At 31.2% G+C, this 22275-nt stretch overlaps 3 protein-coding genes across 4 annotated transcripts in view; 2 read left to right on the top strand and 1 right to left on the bottom strand.

The window, feature by feature from the left end:
* Positions 1–7278: 7278 nt before the first annotated feature.
* Bet5 (blocked early in transport 5) lies at positions 7279–8010 on the bottom strand. The gene is made up of 2 exons (XM_088257387.1): positions 7763–8010; positions 7279–7673 (listed from the first exon to the last, which is right to left on the bottom strand). Exons 1-2 carry the CDS (start codon positions 7859–7861, stop codon positions 7335–7337), a joined length of 438 nt encoding a protein of 145 aa, XP_088113513.1. The 5' UTR covers positions 7862–8010; the 3' UTR covers positions 7279–7334.
* A 1391-nt stretch (positions 8011–9401) lies between these two features.
* mRpL1 (mitochondrial ribosomal protein L1) lies at positions 9402–16559 on the top strand. Its single transcript, XM_088257377.1, has 8 exons — positions 9402–9517; positions 9674–9738; positions 9852–9979; positions 12836–13049; positions 13608–13775; positions 14747–14980; positions 15710–15807; positions 16321–16559. Exons 1-8 carry the CDS (start codon positions 9499–9501, stop codon positions 16493–16495), a joined length of 1101 nt encoding a protein of 366 aa, XP_088113503.1. The 5' UTR covers positions 9402–9498; the 3' UTR covers positions 16496–16559.
* A 4046-nt stretch (positions 16560–20605) lies between these two features.
* twin (CCR4-NOT transcription complex subunit 6-like twin) overlaps positions 20606–22275 on the top strand; it is a 336377-nt gene continuing 334707 nt past the window's right edge. The window contains exon 1 of one of the 2 annotated variants that reach the window (XM_088257455.1): positions 20606–20729. Coding sequence is in view for 1 of the 2 variants with exons in the window: in XM_088257454.1 (XP_088113580.1) it covers positions 21071–21080 (10 nt within the window). In the remaining variant the exon portion in view is untranslated. Of the gene's footprint in view, positions 21081–22275 lie in introns of both variants that reach the window. The other variant, XM_088257454.1, reaches the window with a different exon arrangement.

Genomic DNA, 22275 nt, shown 5'->3' with positions numbered 1-22275 from the left:
TAAAATTTTACGTATGGTATGTATACTTTTCAATTAAAAAACGAAAATTTGTAAATTAATTTAATACCTATAAATTTTAGCTTTTGATGTACCGCGGAATTCTAGGAACATTTTTGGTGTTTCGTATGTTAAATAGGTTACGAAGTACATTAAGGCTTAATCAATGAAAATTTAAAAAAGTTACAGAGATATTCTAATTTTCAATTACAACCCTCAAACGTACCCTTGAATCAAGGTTCACCCTGCCGTGTTGAACTTTGCGCATCGCGTGATTACTCCGCATACATAGTTTGTCACACGAATGGAACAATATAATAATGTTGATTATTGCATGCCTATTATGACATAACCCGACTGCTAATGGCTCCATTTTCCTTTTTCATTTTAACTCTAATTTACTTTCGATCGCGTAAAGCAGTGCTCCGCAATCTTTCTTATTCTCAGAATACTTAAAATATTGATTTAACGCAAAACAATCCAAAAGGTGAAATTCTTGTATAACAGCATATTTAACTGTCCGGAAGTATTTCCCTGATTATAGGTTATATCGACAGAAATTAGATTTGTTGGCTAAAAAGATAGTTTCTTTTTTAATCTTTCGGCCCGATCTCCCAATTTTATTTTTCAAATGTGAATTTTTCGAGTAGGTACATTAAACAATACACTGTTTTTACTTTATTATTATTTAAATTGCGTACCGTACGTATGTACACGGTATATGAGTACAATACAGTGTAATTCTTATTCATTTTTTATCCTTATCCGAACTCAGTTGGTCCACAGTAAATTGTAATGGATCGATGCGGTGTTACATTACTTGGATCATTTATTGCGCACAATAAGGTCAAGGTGATTGTAGTACTCTCCTCTCTTAATTTGGGAGAGTAGTATAATGCATTTGTAGGGATACTGATGACGTAACTCAGAGTGCTGGACATTACTGTCATAAGGGAAAGTTAATAAAGCAAGATAACTATCAATTAAGAAGTAGCATGTGCAAGACATTAATTGGATCATACATTTAACTTTTAAAATTTGAGTAGTGTGCTTGTCAATCGTGTGCAAAATGGTTAATATTATACGTGTATAAAGTAGTCACTTAAAACCAGCCTATGATATGCCGTTATCCCTTTAAATACCCAGACTTCCATATCCTTCTATATCTACATTGAGATATCTATATAAATAACTCCTAAGGAGACAAATATAGCATTTTTGAACAAAGATAACACTCAAAATATTGTGAATAAATAACTGATTAAAATACAAGTCTATCAAAATTTTAAATGAGGTTTTCATGCATATTCAAGTATGTTAAATAATTTGGGAAGAATCGTACATACAAACATCTGTGCTAATTAAAAAACGTGTTTTCGAAGATATATTTTTTTCAGTGTTTTTTTTTTTATTTATTTATTTTATTTTATTTATTATTGAAGACGACATCGTTTTGCTCGTAACTAAAACTTAATTTAATAACAATATTTGCAATGATTAAAGAAAACACTTGTTTTTTACCACTTGAGTTTTATTATAGACTACATGTTTCAGAAGTTAAACTTCCATCATTCATTATACAGACCTGAATGATGGAAGTTTAACTTCTGAAACATGTAGTCTATAATAAAACTCAAGTGGTAAAAAACAAGTGTTTTCTTTAATCATTGTAACATGTCTTACCACAAAGTTAATGCCGAAACAATAAATAAAAATAACAATATTTGCACTAACGGGTAATGTGTCTTGTGAAATCGAAATATCTCGCTAGAAGCCCTTGAAGAAAGTAGAAAAAAATATTATTACTGTTTTATATATATATATATATATATATATATATATATATATATATATATATATATATATATATATATATATATATATATATATATATATATATATATATATATATATATATATATATATATATATATATATATATATATATATATATATATATATATATATATATATATATATATATATATATATATATATATATATATTAAATTGCAACCGACCCTGTACGGAAAGAAAACACACGACGTAAGATCACTGGAATTATTTTCTCGAGTGGCGTTCTTTCTTAATTGGGAAATACCCTCGAATCTGAAGAGAAATTATTAGCATTAGTTTCAAAGGATTTTGAATTTCTCCAAGCAAAAATATTTGTCAAATTTCGGTCGTAATTTAGTCTCCAATATTAGAACATTGCCTCGGCACACCGATTATGAACTACTGATTTTACGACAACATTTTATGTATGTATTCTGATTATTGGTTTTCTACTGTTTTTCGTTTATTTTAAACAGAAGCCATTGATTCATGAATATTTATTAGAAATGATCCCTCAACCTAATGTGCGGCAAAACGATGTATGATGGATGTTCGAATGGTGATATAAGGAAAGAATGCAAATCTGAGATAAGCAATATCGATATAATTAAGAAAGGTGTGTTGTGATGGTTTGGACACGTGGAACGAATGAGTGCGGAAAGAACGGTAAAACAAATCAATAAGGCGAACGAGGTTGGAAAAAGGAGTAGGGGAAGACCGAGAAAAACTTGGCATCATCAGGTGTATCAAATATGTACTTGAAAGTGGTTAGATCACGGGTTGAAAAATCGGTATGTGGAGATGCATGAATGTGGAAGAGGTGAAGAATGTTTGCAAAAATAGAATGGTGAGACTTTCTATTCTCTCTGCCTAACCCTGCGGGGAAGCGGTATGACGGTTAGTTAGTTTAGTTTACTTAATTATTTTTAAATGATACTTTATTTTGTACTTAAGGGGAAAAATATTCATTTTTATATTTATTATGTTTTAAAAAATTAAATAAATACAACATAAATAGTTTTACAAATTTGTATTTGGGACAGAGCGTGATAAAAAAATATAACTTTAGTTATGAAATAATACCGCGAAAAAGTTTTTAAAAAATAGAAATGTCCAAACTTTCCAAAAGTCATTTTTTTTAAGTTGGGTTCTGGTGTTTCGGAAATGTCATATATCATGAACTTAAATTCTGATAAACTGACTTACCATTACGCCGCTTCCTTGCAGGGGTAGGCAGAGATCTTCGCCTCTTACACATTCATTCGTCGCCTCATACATACTCGCAGATCGTTCCGACTCCTGACCTGACCATTTTTAGTAAGTATTTGAAAAACTTGATCATGCCTCGAGTTTTCTTTGGTCTTCCTCTGCTTCTTTTTCCAAATACATTTGGCCCATAAATATGTTCGTTCGTTCTTCACTCATTCGATTCACATGTCCAAACCATTTCACATATCGCTCACTCCTTTCAAGAACGTCATAAATCAAAAATCGTCAATTTTCAGTTGTGCGTGTTTTCGGAATGCCCAGAAAATGTAGGTACTATATCCCAGCAAAAGAGGAATATTTTTAACTTAATATTTACCCGCTACAGGGCAAAAAGTGTTGTTTTGCATTTTGGAGAAAATGTATTGTTTAAGTAATTTTTTTTAAATAAACTGAATATTTTTCAAATGGAGAAAAAACAGTTACCTAAAACGATCTGTTGCACAGAAAAAGTTCAATAAGTGGCTTAATATTTATTTTTAATATACTGTATTATATTTTTAAACTTTAAAAACGTCCTCCTGAAAAATCAACTTTTTTGATTTATGACGTTCTTGAAAGGAGTGAGTGATATGGGAGTTGTGTGTGAATGAATAAAGCGGAATTTGAAATACAATGCTGTTTTGAAGTATTTTTTAGCAGGGTTTTCAAGTATATAAATATTTTAAGCAATAAAACTCACAATTTGTATTCCGATGGAGTATTTATTTTAAAATCTTATAAAATTGGATCTGGCGGATTTTGAAAGTAGGCAACACAGTTAATAACCGGAACTCCAAAATATTCATACATCTCAGAACACCTAAGATAACTTCACGGATTGAAGAGTCCAGAATGAATAACATTCAAGTTTTGCTACAAAATGACAAAAGTGTACATCTTGGTGCTCTGATATGCTGAGACAGTCAACCCTTCAATCAGTTAGCACATCAGATATCGGTCGAGTATTGGAGCCCAAACGTTGTCCCAATACATATCCTGGCAGTAGATCCTTCACCATTACAGTTTCGGCGGCATGGAACAACTAACCCCCGAATCTTAAAACTATCCATAATTCTGACAAGTTACAATCTAAACTCAAGACCTTTACCAAATCTTTTATCCATAGTACCCAGATAAGATCTAAATATCATTTTTACTTTTTAAACATTGATTGCATTGCCCAACTATCTAGATGTAAAAACACCTTGTGTGTGATTTTGCACAAAAACAGTAATTTATATAGGCCGTTTTTATTTTTAAAAAATTAATCTAAAATGTTTTACTTAGTAAATACCACTATTTCTTAAAATCTACTGTGACACGTGTTTCAATGAATTCCGCATCATTTTCAAACAACACCGTATGTGAAGCTAATTCTAAATTTTAGAGTTGGGTTCTTGGACCCAACTGCATCAAAACACGTGTCACAATAGATTTTGAGAAATAGTGGTATTTACTAAGTAAAACATAATTATCGAATCAATTAATGAAATCATTTTTATTATTATAGTACTATGGGACATAAGGGAAGGAAAATCAGGAGGCAGAAGTACCCTGAAACATTGGATTGGGTTGGGCAGCCTTTAGAACCTCCGTAGTGTAATAGTCAGCACACTCGGCTACCATTCTGGAGATCCCGGGTTTGATTCTCAGGGGGGGTCAAATAAATTTAAGTGATTTTTTCACTCTTATACTTATTCAATATAACCCTGAACTGGTACCTGAAGCGGAGGGCTGATCACCTTCCTTCATGTGTTTACGATCAAGATAACACTGCTTTTATATGATGCAGTGTCCTATGCACCATTGGGGTGCCTTTAGAAAACTAAATCATACCCTCAAAAATAAAGATATTTCCATAAATTTAAAAAGAAAAGTGTTCAAAACATGTTTCCTCCTTGTGCTTACATTTGGTCTGGAAACAATTACCTTGACCGCAGGAACCATACATAAAATGAGATATGCACAGCGGTCTATGGAAAGACATATCCTTGGCATAAGTCCGAGTGACAAAATCAGACTCCAGACGTAGGTTGTCAATGTGATAGATCACGTTGCCAGATTAAAATAGCAATGGTCCGGTCATGTTGCGAGACAGGGTATGGACAGATGGGCATCCTGAGTTCTGCGGTGGAGATCATGGGACATGAAGAGAAAAATAGGCCGGCCCCAGACAAGATGGGCCGATTACATTGTCCCTGTCGCGCGTAGTAAGTGGATCGAAAAAGCCCAAACTAGAGAAGTCCAGAAAAATTAGAAGAGGCCTACATTCAGCAGTGGAAAGACGACTGACAAAGAAGAAAGAAGAATCATATAATTTATATTTGAAGCACTAACTTTGTGATTTTCCATTTTATAATTCAAATGTAACTTTGTTTTAAATCACTATAAATATTTTATTATAACTTAATTATAATGTCTACCAGTTTTGAAGCTAACCGCTTCTTTATCAAGACTGATTAATACTAAAACACTATGTGCTTAATAAAATTCAAAATATTTTGACGGTTAGGGAAAGAAGCTTGGGTAGATTTCAAGTGGTTTTATTTTCAAAATATTTTGAATTTCGTTAAGTAGATAATGTTTTAGTATTAATCAGTCCTGATAAAGAAGCGGTTAGCTTCGAAACCGGTAGACATTATAGTTACGTTATGATAAAATATTTATATTTATTTTATAACAAAGTTACATTTTAATTAGATAAAGAAGAATCAGATTGAAAATAGTAGAAAATAGAATTTAATCACATAAGTGAGACGAAACAAATGTATATTTGAGAAGTTGCTGTTTATAAATGATTTTAATTAATACAATACATTGCATTAGTACGGAAAGCTTACGTAATTATAAAGAATAATAATAAAGAAGGTGAGACATAAAAAGTAAAAAATACAGTAACAAACACATCAAAGCTGTTTCATCAGTAGATTTGATTTGGTAACCACTTGGATTTGATTTCCTTTTCAATTTAATTTCACTTGATAAATATGAATGTTTGTTATAGTGTATATTAACGCGAGTTTTGATGCATTCTAACACTCAAAATTTAGAGTTAGCTTCATATACGGTGTTTGAAAATAATGCAGGATGCATCGAAACACCTCGAAAGTCCCAAATATAGAATCCATTTATAAAAAAAATGCAGTTTTTCAAATACTAAAGGGTGACAACTATTTAAATTTAACAAAAAATTTATCATCGAGATTCTCAAACGATTTTTCTACTCCAAAATGCAACACCAAGCAATTTCAGCAAAACTTCAAATATTTGGCAATCAAACATTTCAATAAACTCCCTAAAGAAATAAAAAAAATAGATGATATAAAAATCCTTACGAAAAAAATTAAAGCTCTATACATTTAAATCTTTAAAAAAAAATATTTAAAAAAAACTATTATTTCTTTTATTATATAACATTAAACCATGAGTGTAAGTCCCTTTCCAAGCACAAGAGCACAGACTCTTTTATGGAGAGACACAGCGAATCGAAATATAAAAGTTCTCCATAGGTATAAATGATTCAAATATATTATGTTATAAATAAAAATGTAAATATATTAAATGAATAAAAAATAAAATAAAAAGATATATTTACAAAATATTTTTTTTATTTAAATTGAAGCAGTACTTGCAGAAAGTGCAAAAGAAATCAATTTGGTACTGATGATGTTGCTCAAGATTGTTGGCAAAAGCTAACTGATACATTCGGACATGTAATTGCAACAGAAAAGGGACCATGGTTGGGCTCGGAGTAGGGCTAACATATTCAGGAAGGACTCTTTAACTTTGAACTCAACCTGTATCCTAAACTTGTCTTCGTGGAATGTACAACGAAGGTAACACTATCAACCCAAAGAACGACACGGAAAAATTTGATACGTTTTAAATGTTGTACTAACACACTGTGGAGAGGAAAGGTATTTCTACCCATTCGGTGGATTGAAGCTTAAGGACGAGAAGGGTATTTGTATCTTCTGCACCAACCTCATTTCAAAGTCAGGAAATAAGGAATGACATATTTAATGTTTTGATATGAATATTATGCACATCATTATCAAATCCCGTCGCCAGCGGTCTGCAGGTGTAAAAACACCCGTCCGAAGTGTGTTAAAGCTTTATCAAAAGATTCTTCCACCATCCTTACCATCAGCATTAAAAAGTAATGCAACTATAAATTAAAAGACCATTGAATGAATAGTTAAAATAGTTTAATATAATACAATAATGGTAGATTATACTTAATTTAATAATTATCATAAAGCTCTTAGAGGAAATATAGTGGTCTGTCTGATGAATGAGTCAAGCTTCGCCTTAAATAATTCACTTTTGATCGGTTCTGCAGTGTTGCAAAGAGGGTTTTTTACAACATACTCAACATACACTTGGCTATATATCTTTTGCAATAATTCTCTCACACCACTTGCTTGGTTGTCAGTGTTTAAAACAAACTTCAGTCCTGAAGGAGTTTCCATATAATTGAGAGTATATTTATTAGTTTTATAATTGAGAAAACCTTCTTTTGGATCCAACGGTGAAATCTTAGCAACGAATGATTTGATGGAAAATAACATTCCATACATTAGCTTCGCTTCCTGCAAAACAAAATAATTTACACTTTGATTAAAATTACTGACCATGTAATTACCATTTAATTAATCAAAACCCACAGTATGTTCCTAACCTCTTCTCTAGTTATGCCTGACTGTTTTATGCGATGCCATTCAGCATAATACAAAAGTGTTCCATATCGATCAAAAATGTACAAGTTATAAATCGTCATTTTTGTAAATATAACGTGAAAATTTTAAATTATGACCGAATATAATCTTCAGTAATGAGTAAGGTTAAATGAGAGTTATTTTAGTGTAGTTATTTAAAAACAATGAAATAAACAACTATTCTGCGATTTTGAGATACCACTGTCGCAAATTTGACATTTGGTGTAGTTAGCAATATGTACCATAGACCATAGCTTGAAGTGTAAGTAGGTACCTACAGTAACGAAATCTAAGTACGTAAGATGGTATCGTTATATGGGGTAAAAAGTAAATGTTGGTGAATAGATTTTTATTTTTATCCTTATCCAGGCAATTCACAAAAGGTAATATTCATGTCATCATAATGTTGATTTCGAAATACCTTTACAAAATAAAGTTTAAATTAAAAAAAATACGACCACTAGGATAGTTGAAAAGAAATCACCAAAAAATAAATAAAATTAAGTCAATAACGTCTCAAAAAAAATCTAAAAATTAAAAAAAAAAACAAAATAATATTTTTTTTACCAAACAGATTATTTCTTACATTCAAAATATATTTTTTCATGCACTTATCAAAGTTTTTCATGAATATCATAATTATTGTCATATACACCATAAGTTTGTCGGTTTAGAGTAAAATAAACGTTTGTAGAATGTTTTTCTCAGATACTTTCATAAAGTTTAATAGAAACGTGACCATTGCAAAAACTATATTTAAGAAAATATTTTTTTTGGTTTTAAGATCGGTAACATGATACAGTATTCTATAGAAAACCTAGAACTTCTGTATTGGATCCGGAAATATGCCGGGAAGTTTTCAATGTATGAGCATTTGACCACTACATGGAATTACACGGAATTTTACCGTCCAGTACGTCAGTTAGCGTTTTAAAACGATGATTGTGTTGGATTGGCTTATGCTTTTGTTCATCTTTCTAATCATATATGCCCTCTGATTGATCTGATCGTGCCAAGTCTTTTTCGGCCGTCCTCGTTCTGTTTTCCCGCTCACATTCGTCACATATATTCTCTTATTCATGTTCTCACCATCCGTTTGCTCCACCATATCACCTTAAAGCACTCTTCCTAATATTTTTAATTGTTTCTTGTTCAGCCCTACACTCCATTCTTATATCATCATTTTTAATTCTGTCATGCAATGATTTGCAACAGCGTTCACTCTGCTTACATCCGTCCTTTGCCAGTTCCATGTTTCACTCCCATACATTAGTGTCGGTACCAGCACGCCGTTAGCTTAGCTTCCATGGACATATTTTTATTTGCAATCACTCTGTTCAAAACACCATTTATTATATTCCCTGCATTCACTTTTCTCTCAATATTCTTATCCATTTTTTTCAATTTCTTAGTGATGAAATACTACGAAATGTTAGTAACAATATTTTCAAATGTTCTTTTATATCTGTTGAGATAAAACAATGACATCTCAGTACATTTTTTATATTTCTTTGCTTGAGTACCTACTTACTTAATTATTTCACAGACAATATACCATGCAATCGTTTTACTTCGCATCATGCCTGGTTATATAAAATAAATGTCAAATAATAAAAAAGTATTACTGGGATCATACGTATAACCTCAAATATTCGAAATTTGTTTTTTTAATTAAATAAATAAATTTAAAAAATCGACGATGACTTCCGTATTACTCGGTAAATTGATTATCAATGTCCTATATAAATAGTCTTCTGAATTACCGTAATTTATTTGATTGAATGATATGTATGTAATATGTTAGCTATTAAGATCATATTATGAATAATTGTCATTAAGACTTATTCCTATTAATATTTTTGTATGATTTTTAGCCAAATTTCCAACATTGCTGAGATCTGTCTTTATAAATTCCCAAACACCTCAAATAACATGTCAAGTAAGTGTAAAGATAATCAGTACATAACACAACAGATATAAAATTGTCTGTACTCAGTAACACCACTAATAGGCAATAGCTTTTTATTAAAATAATGTTTATAAATCTTTCAGAGATTGATAAATGCTTCATCAGTGGATTTCGCAGCTCGAAAGGGCACAAGAGAAAAAGCCAAAAAGAAAAAGGTGAAAGTGGAAGTAAAAAAAGTTGGATTTATTCCTCACAATCTCAGAGGAAAGAGGTGAGATTGATTTCATGTATTTATTTTGAACAAAAATATTTTTCAACAACCTTGAAAAATTCAAATACAGTAAGTCCTCTACTTACTTGATTAACTCGTTCCGAAGGTTTTCGTGTAAGTCGAAAAAAAATATTTGTGTTTTATTTTTTATACATTTATTCATTCAAACACTTATGCGCACCCAATGGTGCATAGGGCACTGCATCATACAAACGCAGTGTTATCTTAATCGTTAACACATGATGGAAAGGTGATCAGCCCTCCACAGGTACCAGTTCAGGGTAGTATGGAATAAATATTAGAGTGAAAAAATCACTTATATTTATTTGAAACAAGAAGGAAAGGTGATCAGCCCTCCACAGGTACCAGTTCAGGGTAATATGGAATAAATATTAAAGTGAAAAAAATCACTTATATTTATTTGACCCCCCTGGGAATCGAACCCGGAACCTCCAGAACGGTAGCCGAGCTTGCTGACCATTACACTACGGAGGCAGACAAGACATACATATCGCTCACTCCTTTGAAGAACGTCATAAATCAAAAATCGTAAATTTTCAGTTGTGCATGTTTTCGGAATGCCCAGAAAATGTACTATATCCCAGCAAAAGAGGCATATTTTTTACTTTATATTTACCCGCTACAGTTCAGAGAGTGTTGTTTTGCATTTTGGAGAAAATGTATTGTTTAAGTAATTTTTTTTAAATAAACTGAATATTTTTCAAATGGAGAAAAAGCAGTTACCTAAAACAATCTGTTGCACAGAAAAAGTTCAATAAGTGGCTTGATATTTATTTTTAATATATTGTATTATATTTTTAAACTTTTAAAACGTTCTCCTGAAAAATCAAGTTTTTTCATTTATGACGTTCTTGAAAGGAGTGAGCGATATATGGTATATATAATATGCACTAGTTTCAAAGGATATAGAACATATGTAAAAAGAGAATATATCTACATGCATATGAAAATGAAAACGCGGAAAGAATCCCGATCGCAATACATACGTAACTAACAAGGAAGAAATCTAAATTATGACTTAGTCGCTACTCACATCCTGTGGACAGTAAAGGTGGAGAGAAAGGGTGCAAGGCATGAGCCAGTGCAGTTTCTCTCTCACTCTCCTATCAACACAATAGTATATCGCTCACTCCTTTCAATAACGTCATAAATCAAAAATCGTCAATTTTCAGTTGTGCATGTTTTCGGAATGCTCAGAAAATATACTATATCCCAGCAAAAGCGGCATATTTTTAACATAATATTTACCCCCTACAGGGCAGAATGTGATGTTTTTGCATTTTGAAGAAAAGGTATTGTTTAATCATTTTTTTAAATATACTAAATATTTTTCAAATGGAGAAAAAACCTTCAGGTTTTACCTAAAAAGATCTGTTGCACAGCAAAAAGTTCAATAAGTGGCTTGATATTTATTTTTAATACATTGTATTATATTTTTTAATTTTAAAAATGTTCTCCTGAAAAATCAAGGTTTTTTGATTTATAACGTTCTTGAAAGGATTGAGCGATATGTAAATAAACGCGTATAAATCGCGTATGTACGAATTCTCGTAAGTCGAAATCGCATATGTAGAGGACCCTCTGTACTTGATTGAACTGTAATACATGTCTGATCTTAAACGTTAATTGTACAAAAATTGATACAGCAGCTAGTTGACTGAGTTGGGATGACTACCCGAGCACACAGAAGTCTGCTGATTGGAAACTACTGGAAACTACTGTTACTGGTCTGGTTTATTTACATCAGAGGTTAACAGATGGGAGACAATGAATGAACCTTTTCATAACCTATGTAGACTCTGTGGTCACGTCTTTTCAACATACACCAGTCATCAATTTTAAGGGGCCCTAGTCTTAGAGTGTCAAATTCTTACAAGCCAAGTTTATGTGACCCTGGATATAGTTGAACTTGACTTTACCTTATGCAACCCTACAGGACCTTAAATAGCAACAACTTAATAATAAAAATAATCAATTTCGCAAAAAGTAACATTGATTTTAGTAAAATAAAATAAATATTCCATGCTACATCTGTAACAAGCAGTAAAAAACTATGTGATTTGACCATCACAAGTTTATTAGTTTTCACTAAGTGAGGTGTCGTGTATAAAATATTTGTTTTTGTAAACAAAGTAGAAATAATTTATTATTAGATTAAAACCAATATTTTTAGATTTTCCACTTTTTTATTTGACCAGCGACCGGGTTTCGTCGTTACCGACATCACCAGTCTGATGATGTCGGTAACGACGAAACCCGGTCGCTGGTCAAATAAAAAAGTGGAAAAGCTAAAAATATTGGTTTTAATCTAATAATAAATTAAAAATGCAATTCCATCACGAAGTGCCAGTGGATAATATAAATCTATTAAAAAGTAGAAATAAATTCATGTGTAATCTTAAGGTCTTACTCGCAAACGCAATTCAATCAGCGGCCAACCGGTGAAGAGGTAACACGTCTCCCACGTCCGATTTATTTAAAGAATTTATATTGGATATTTTTTGCTTTTTAGAATATTTATAGAAAAAATATTTTAGTATATTTTTTAACTCCTTTTCTTTCAATAATTCTTTTGTTTTCAAAATCATATAATTATTTTGAAGAAAAACATATTTTTTTCAATACGAAAACGGTGTTTAAAGAAAAAACCAATTTAGTCAAATGTGACCTGGATTTAGAGAAAATTAATTTGCGACTTATTAAACACTGGACGTTAAACAAAGAATTCAATCTGAGTAAAGTTTGAAGTTGAATGTTTTGCAGTATATCTGATTAACTGGGCGGCCAATGTTTATACTGAACTGTCATCTAAAATGTTGTTCCTATTATGTTTAGACATCTAATTACGAAAGTCGACAAACCGTTCGTTGATGACCACAAATTTCTCCCTACGGATAATGTCTACGTAATGAAGTACTACAGATGGAATGTTTACCCCGTTGCGGAAGCAATTAACAATTTTAAGGAGAGTCATCATCCCACTATGTTTGGTATGCCGGATGCTTTTGTGAATATCCAAATTGAGCTCAACATGCAGGGGGTCAAAAAGGTATTGTATTTTTCTCTCATTATTTGGTTTGAAGATCTTATCTCTTTGTTTTATCAAATTATAGTAAACCCCTTATTACGTCCTATATATCTTCTTCTTACCCTTATCCGCACCCAATGGTGCATATAGCACTGCATCGTATAGAAGCAGTGTTATCTTGATCGATAAATACACAAAGGAAAGGTGATCACCCTTGCGCTTCAGGTACCATTCGAGGGTCACATCAAATGAATATTTGATTGAAAAATCACTAATATTTATTTTGACCCTCTTGGGAATCTAACCCGGGACATCCAGCATGGTAGCCTAGCGCGGTAACCACTACACTATGGAGGTGGACAAATATTTGCTAATGAAAAAAATAACAATGAATTTGTTCCAGTATTGTCTCCACAGCTGTTATCCACATCCATTCTTCCATAAATATGGAGCTCATTGAGAAAAAAAAATGTATAAATAAATCCACAAACATATTTCAATTTTGCACCAAATGCTTCAGTCATTCCACATCCCACTTCATATGTATAATATAAATAATTTTATTAATTTCTGTTTCAGACAAGATTCGTGGACAGCTTTTCTCGTATGTGTATGATTCCAAACAGTTTTCATAGGGACGAAAAGCGAAATATTCTTGTGTTTTGTAAAGAAAAGGAAATGCATAATGAACTTATAGATGCTGGAGCCAGTGTTGTTGGTGGTGTCGAGATGGTGAAGCAAATACAGGTTAGTTTTTATTGTACATTTTCGATTACCCCCATTATCCGGGATTATATCCTACCAACCTGCCATGGATAATGAGACTGGAAGCCGATGTGCGATATATTTTGGCCATCCAGTAGATGGTAATATGTATACAGTATATAATGATTTTATATAACACTGTATTTTGAAAAGTTGCGATTTGATCGAAAAACATATTTTCAAAAGGTGTCTAAACAATAATGTTTTTAACTAATTTTTTCTTAGCAGTGAAGTACTTCATTTTTTTGGGTTAAAGTAAATCATTAAATTAGCATGCATTTATAGTATCTGTTTATTCTGTAAAGATATATGCACACACCTATACAGTTCATCTCAGATGATCACTCCTCAAATATTGTTTGTTATATCGCTCACCCCTTTCAAGACATCATAAATCAAAAAATTAGATTTTTCAGGAGAATGTTTTTAAAGTTTAAAAATAAAATACAATGTATTAAAAATAAATATCAAGCCACTTACTGAACTTTTTACTGTGTAACAGATCTTTTAAAGTAAAACCTTAAGATTTTTTCTCCATTTGAAAAATATTTAGTATATTTGAAAAAATAATTAAACAATACCTTTTCTTCAAAATGCAAAAAACAACACTTTCTGCTCTGTAGCAGGTAAATATTGAGTTTGAAATATGCCTCATTTGCTGGGATATAGTACATTTTCTGAGCATTCCAAAAATATGCGCAACTGAAAATTTACAATTTTTGATTTATGACGTCCTTGAAAGGAGTGAGCGATATGTATCTGTAATTTATATCTCCTGGACCCATATTATTCTATACAGTAAGTATTCTCACTTCTGTTGTTTCTTGGATTGATCGTTTAGTTCAACAAGTGCCTTGAAAAACGATAGAGGTAAAACATTGTCGGAAGATCTCTTAAAACAGCAGATTAGTGAATATTGATTCAAAGACTATTTTTTACCAATATAATTTTAGAGCGGAGAACTGAATATTTTGGAATTTGATTATGTGCTGGCACATCCCAATATTACGCTGGATATAGTGCCCATCAGAGGACTGCTGAAGAAAAAGTTTCCTAATCCTGTTACGGGCTCTGTTGATAAGGATCTCATTAAGATGCTCAAAAATCATTTGAATGGTATTCAATATAAAGCCAACAGACATGAATACGACAAAACATTTGGACGAGTTGACGTCGCGTTTGGGAGGGTAAGAACAAATTAACACTGAAAAATGCTTTTTCATAAGTTAATGAAGGCGGATCGATGCTATTATATTATATCCAGAATGAGAAATAGAAACATAATTTTTCAATCAGGATTGCATAACTTTTAATTTCTAGAAAAATATGTAGATAAGTTATTTTTCATCCAGCGAAGTGTAATTTTTCTTAAAAATAATAGTTATTCTTAAATCTATGGCCATTCTTGGTCCCGATAGATTCTACTTTTAACTGATGGAATTGCAAACATTTAAAAAAAAAATTAACCCGCAAAGGCTCTATTTTAGAAGCTATTCTACAGGTAGGATAGTAAGGATAGGGAAGGTAAATGTGACAAATACATCACAAACACTCAGACCAATTGAAAATAAATCTTTCTTGAATTTATTTTGCAATTGGCGGGAATCGAACCCACTTTGCTAATTTCGCAGTCGAGCGTCTACTTAACTACGCCACAGCGCTTGTCACATCACATGTCATTTATAGTTTTTCTAATAATTTATTTTATTTCAACAAATATATACATAAATAATACATCAAATATATAGCCCTAAATTCTGTATGATTTTTACAATTTTATTTGTACATTCATGTTATCATTTCTGTTGTTATATTTTCTACCTTTATAGTATAGTGGTTATCTTATCGGGCTTATAGCCCTGGTCTCAATTTCCAACATCACAATGTAATTAAAATATATTATTAACTTATTTCAGTTGAACATGGAGACTGAAAAATTGGAGGAAAACTTAGTAACTTTATTGAAGGATTTGAATAGCGTTAGACCAAAACGAGAAGGAATATTTATATCGAGGTTTGTTTAAAATTAGTTCTCATTTCTTGCTACTTAATTTGTATTTGATTATAAAAACCTTTTGTAAATTTATTCTTTAAATCATGAGATGTTATTAATAACAATTTCTGTTTTGAAAATAAAACATATTTATGTCTTGAAACTGTTTAATTCTTCCATCATTTAAATCATTTGTGATATATTTCTTTCATAATATCTAAATGTTTTATTTTTTCAAAAATATTCATATTCATAATCGCATAGAATTTTACCTCGGCCAAAATATGGCTTTATGTTGATCGATTTTTTTAATGTTAAACATGTTCTTTATAAATTTATGCCGTAATTTGTTTTCAAAATTTGTAATATTATAAGTAAATTTTCTAACACTCTCCTTATCATTGTGTATTACTATAAAGTGAACAATGAATGATAAGGAGAGTGTTATATTACCGTACCACAAAGTTTACAATGCTTTTAATACATAGGAGTAAATTTTGAAATTACAAGTTTAAAGTCAATATTTTTTTCTAGGTGTTTTATGCACAGTCAGCCCTGTTCGCAAATGTATAAAATAGATCCATATGTGTATATAGAATCTGGAGTAAGTGAAACTAAAGGAAAGACAAATGCTACCAAAGAAGCTGTTGAACAAGAAAGTGATTCAGATGATGAAGAGAAGCCCGAAGCAGTAGCCAACACTTCATAGAAACTATTTTAAGCATTTATTACTATTGTATCAATTACAGCAAATAAATTTTAGATTTAATTTATTTACTTTTCTTTTCTTTGGCTCCCATCCATAATCAAATGGTGTATAGGGCACCGTATTGGATCAATATGGTGTGAACTTGATCACCAATTATATTATGAAGAAGTTAGTTCTCCACTTTAAATTATTGGTTATAGAGACAGAATTAATTTGAGGGAATTCAGATGAAATACAGGAGTTGAAGGTAAAGGATATTACTTTTATATGGGAGAAGACATAGCGGTAGGAAAAGGAGAATAGCAATGGCACAAGTCCTTTGAGGTCATAAGGTTAGATTTTATTTAACTATCGGTAATTATTTACATATGTTACTGTGTGATTTACTATTTTCAAAGTGAATGGAGCGCATGTCACAAATAATAGGATTCAGCAACAAATCTATCTATTCATTGAACAAATCAGGTACAAAGGTCATTTTTAAATGCATCCATCCATCGCTCTTCCTAACTTAGCAAGATCATATTCTAGATAATTTCCCCTGAAAAACGCATTTATGTAAATTATGCCTGGTAGCACCTATTTGACCTCTTTTACACAAAGCCCGTTGTGATCTGTATCAGCTTCTATACGTATGTGTATGTTAAGTGTATTAATAATCTACGCAGGGGTGTCAGATATCTGGACTATTATTTAATATGTATCTGACATATATTTTTTTAAATAAACCCCTTGACATCTGTTTTTTCCTGGATCCAGAGAAGCACTCAAGAAGGTGTAATAACCCCACTGGCAGCTAAACATACAACATTCATATTCCCTGATAACTGCTCTCCACTTTTTCTCCCATACTGAGAGCGACGCTTGACGGGAGTTTGAAGTTTTTTTCATCGTTTTCAGCATCAAAATACCAATTAAGAATATGAATACATTGTTATCAGGCTGTTTTTTCATCAACTCTGACCTGATTTAGTATACTAATTTGGACTGTATACTGATCACAAGTAACTGGAAACCCAATTACGATCTGTACAATGTTTTTTGGTGTTTCTCGCGCTCTACTAAAATCAAATAGAACGCTTATAAGTGTCTCCCACTCTCTACCAACAGAATGTAAAATATGCTTTTAGGCGTTTCCTGCAAACAATGTGTTAACATCAAATCACCGTAGACATGTATGTATCACTTACATCGCTCACGCCTTTCAACGACGTCATATATAAAAAATGGACAATTTTCAGTTTTGCGTGTTTTCGGAATGCCCAGAAAATGTACTATATCCCAGCAAAATCGCCATATTTTTAACCTAATATTTACCCGCTACAAGGCAGAAAGTATTGTTTTCGCATTTTAAAGAAAAGGTATTGTTTAATTATTTTTTTAAATATACTAAATATTTTTCAAATGGAGAAAAAACATTACGGTTTTACCTAAAAAGATGTGTTGCATAGTAAAAAGTTCAATAAGTGGCTTGATATTTATTTTTAATACATTTTATTTTATTTTAAAACTTTTAAAACGATCTCCTGAATAATCAAGTTTTTTGAAATATGACGTTGATGAAAGGAGTAAACGACATGGTAAAATACTGATTTTCAATAAGTTAAAATCATGAACACGTGATTGATTTTTTAGATTTTTATGGATGCATTAAAACATTGTTTTATACATATGGCTGTGTTGCAAGGTAATGCTGGGTATACCTTGGCATATTTTCCCAATAGAAAAGAATGTAAGTTATTTAAAATGTTTAGCGAAGACACAATTAGAGACAAGAAGAAAAAAAAATGTTTGTGTGGTTTCCATTTTCGATACAAGTTTTCCCAAAAAAAAAGGAAAATGATTGAAAGCGAAGAAAGGGCTGTAATAATTGATCACATGGAATTTTTGAGGAAAAAATTTGATGACTTTTTTAAATGAGGTGACATTTTCGGGATGTTTCGTGGATGAAAAAAAATTGTGGAGCACTGATGTAGAGTATAGTAAATCCGATATTATTTATGAATGATTTAGTTAAACCTATTTCTTATTATTCCGTTATACCCTATAACAGTTTAAATTCTATGAAAAAGATTTTGCCTCATTCAAAGACAATTTTTAGTAATATTTCTTGGTCTATGAGATTTACTAATTATTATTATTATGATTTATTATATCTGACGCTGGATTATTAATATTAATTAAAATACCTAACGTCCAAGTCACTCTGAAATCTATCTACGGCTTATGCAACGCCGCTTATCATAATCCTACTCAGGTTTCAACTTTTTAAGTTTTATAGCCTATGCCTACTCGTGATTTGATTTACTTTTTACGTTTAAAGGTACTATAATTTCATATAATTCATGAGTGAAAATTCTAGGCAAAAACACTCGCTATCTCGCTAGCGTTATTCACCCCGTGATGATATATTGATATCATAGGTGCCTGAACTTTATGAAACATTTATCTTTTTTTATGTATACGAAATAAGATGGAAGTCTGAGCATCCCAGGGTTTACACCTGGCATAAGTCTGACTTAAGTGATCACTTTCTCCATTCATATATTAAAAAAAAAGATGTTTCATGTCATGTTGCGATACTTATAATATAGGAATTATATTATATTAAATGTTTTCATGGCTTGAGAATTTTACAGATTTATTAAAAAAATCAAAAATAGTTTCTAACTTTTTGGGAATCTTAATATTAAATTGGTTTTTGTTTTTTTAAATTCATACTTCTAAACAGGAATTGTGTACCTTATTTTGAGCAGACCCTTCACAAATATTATAATAGCTTTTTACCATAAATTATAATATTCCATTGTAGTATTTAACTCAATTTTTTTCTCTCTCCGCTTCACTTGTCGCTGAGCACTGAATAAGCAACATTGTGAATCTAGCGCATCTGGTAAGGTAAGACTTGTGTGAAGCTGTTATAGTGTGCCTGATGGATATAATTATTTTGCGTTGGATTGTCAATTGCAGAATGTGCAAGTAGATATCAATCGGATATCGAAGAGGTAGTGTTTGCCATTGCTTCCTTAGCAGCCTACATTATTTTTATACACCCCTTAAAAGTCAAACTGATGCCAATAAATGGTAACAATATATTTTATTTCATAGTACTTTAACTCTGAATTTTACCTTCTATAGTGATATATTAAGCATAAGTTGTCAGAGATCAATAAAAATAAAGCATCTTTTTATCAGACATCCATATTCCTTTTGCATAAAAAAGCTTGGTCTCCGTTGAGATAAGTTTCTTGTATTTTTAAGTCTTTGCGTAGTTCACTTCAAATGATTTTTCAAAAACTTTTTAATATGATATGCAGTTTTAAAAATTTTTGCTGCAACCACAGCATAAATATTTATTTATTTTGAACCTGAGTTATAGCAATAAAATGATATATTTCTCTCCTTAGTATCCATTTTTACTTTGTGTAATACCGCTTTTAAAAAAAAGTGGGATTACACAAAGTAAACAATGGATGGTAAGGAGAGTGTTTTATTATCATACCACAAAGGTATCAATGCTTTTAATATACGAAATATGATATATTTCTTTCTCAATAAAAGAATATTTAATGCATAAAAAAAAAGGAAAATTGTACAATGGTTGAGAATAATATTTATTCATTTAAAAAAAGGCAATATCCAGCATATACCCGCATATCCATATATATATAGATGGCGGCAATTTTAAAATAAAATATCTGATAATCCAATGAAAAAAATATAGAATCACTTTTAATATGACAGCTAGGAATGATTTAATATTATCGTGTTAAAAAGGCATCTTTTTGTATTCATATGGGTGAAAATATGTCTAAAAACATAATTAATTATTATGTAAATAATTTTTATGTTTGTAGTAAAATAAACCTTATTTTATATCGAAACTTTCTCTTTAAATCTAGAAAAAAAAGTGAAGGAAAAAAAAGTATGTCAAAATTAGATTTTTGAAAATATAAATGTATTGTAGTAAATTTGTATATATATTGTTGACTAAGTATTCGCGAATATTCATAAAAACAATGTTAATCGCACGCCGAACTATGTATTGTGTGAATTTAGTTCGGATGAGCACCACTCGAGCGCGGCAGTCGGTAAATGGACGTTTGGCTTAGTGTTTGTTGGTGTTTGTCAAGGCAGTGCCCGTGCTCACCCGTGCTGTTGTGTGTTTATTGTGTCAATTTTTATAAAACATCCTCCCGATCTAAAGTTATACGTATTTAAGGGGTAGATGAAGGTACGTAGAATCTTATAAAATGCGTTTTGGGTCCTCGGACTAAAAAAAAGCGGTGACGCGATAGAAAAAAACCGCGGCCAAAACAGAGTTGTACCAAGCCTCTTCTCAGCTGTACGGTTTCGGTGAATTCGCACTTTTCCGTTCCCCTCAGCATTTTGTGCTTCACTGAAATCGAACGTCTTTTTTGCCAAGTCCGATGTTGCAATGTCGCATCCGACGAGTCAGTTGGCCGTTTATTGTTTCTCGAATGTTTGAAATCTGCATCACCTGTCAGAGGTTATGGAATGCTCCATATCCTATCCTTCAGCTGGCTAGGCCACCTTTTGACCTAAAATTCCCCAATGAGCCAAGGTAAAATGTTAGTTCTCGTCTCGGGTAAGTAATTATTTGTCTATCTCAATGTTTGACAGTACTTTATTATGTTACTTGTCCTTAACCTTTCTCTTGCAGGTCATTGGTCTCTATCAATATATGCCTGAGGCAAAGCATTTGTGTATTAAGTTTTTGTGCGTTAAAATGTAATCATCATGCTCATCCCGAGTGTCTTCTAATGTTAGAATCTCTGTAATGCTTCTTTTAACCCTAAAATTTTATTCAGGTTATGCCTTGTTACCTGTAAATGTCAACAGGGAGCAACAAGATCATCTTAAAGTTTCTCTGCGGTAATAAATCTATATTTTATGAATATTATTCACAAGTTGAGTGTATTGTTATTGACCCTTACCACTCCTATGCCGAGTGTGGCTTGACATCATATTTATTATGCTAACTCCAATGTAGAGTTGAGCTTCACATTATATGGTGCAATTTCTATAATATCAGTTTAAAAAATAACTCGCACTCTTCAATGTTCCAATACAAAACTAAAGTGAGACATATTTTTAAAAATCTACTTTGTAAATCAATTAACCAATAGTGCTAGGTAATAACTTATAATTAGACAATTAAAGAGTGGTCACAGTTAAATATTCATAAATTTAAGAAATTATTACACACAACAAAAAATATTTGCACAATCAGAAACATTACTTTACTGGACATTTCGTTGGTTGAAGCTATATTGTGTCTTTTTATTTGCCATCTAGGCTTAAAAAATGGGAGACAATAATTTAATTATTAAATGGAATTTATCAATTCCAAAAATTCATTTTGTTGTGTTCCAAGTACATATAGGAATACAATTTTATATATCAAAAAAATTGGTCAATTTCGTTTTTGTTGTTTCTTTATGAATCAATCCATTTATTGATTTTTTTACTCTTTTATAGCTAGATGTTCTACATAATGATTATTTTAAAACGAAGTACAGATAAAAATAGATTTTTTTTGTGTAACGTTTAACCCTTTGAAGAATATCTTAACTTTGATATAGGTTTGTGATATGACATGTGTCACATAATGATACCTTTCAGCATTTTATGAATTTTATGATATTTATTGTTGATGCAGTGTCAACCTAAAATATGTCAGTCAGCAATATTGAGTATAGATTAACACCGTGAGTTTTAAATAAGAAATCTTGAAAATATGATAAAAATTCTGAGGA

This window comes from Brachycentrus maculatus, unplaced genomic scaffold (assembly GCF_059751285.1).
Source record: "Brachycentrus maculatus isolate JH-2025_06_01 unplaced genomic scaffold, ASM5975128v1 h1tg000081l, whole genome shotgun sequence".
NCBI lineage: Eukaryota > Metazoa > Arthropoda > Insecta > Trichoptera > Brachycentridae > Brachycentrus > Brachycentrus maculatus.
Note: the sequence above shows the minus strand (reverse complement) of the source record. Positions and strands in the feature narration are given on the sequence as shown.

Coding starts and splice junctions, on each gene's coding strand:
- mRpL1 (XM_088257377.1), top strand. Junction 13,776..14,746: donor AGATGGTGAAGCAAATACAG/GTTAGTTTTTAT, acceptor ATATAATTTTAG/AGCGGAGAACTGAATATTTT. Junction 15,808..16,320: donor GAAGGAATATTTATATCGAG/GTTTGTTTAAAA, acceptor ATTTTTTTCTAG/GTGTTTTATGCACAGTCAGC.
- Bet5 (XM_088257387.1), bottom strand. CDS start 7,861: ATGACGATTTATAACTTGTACATTTTTGATCGATATGGAACACTTTTG. Junction 7,674..7,762: donor CAGGCATAACTAGAGAAGAG/GTTAGGAACATA, acceptor TTTGTTTTGCAG/GAAGCGAAGCTAATGTATGG.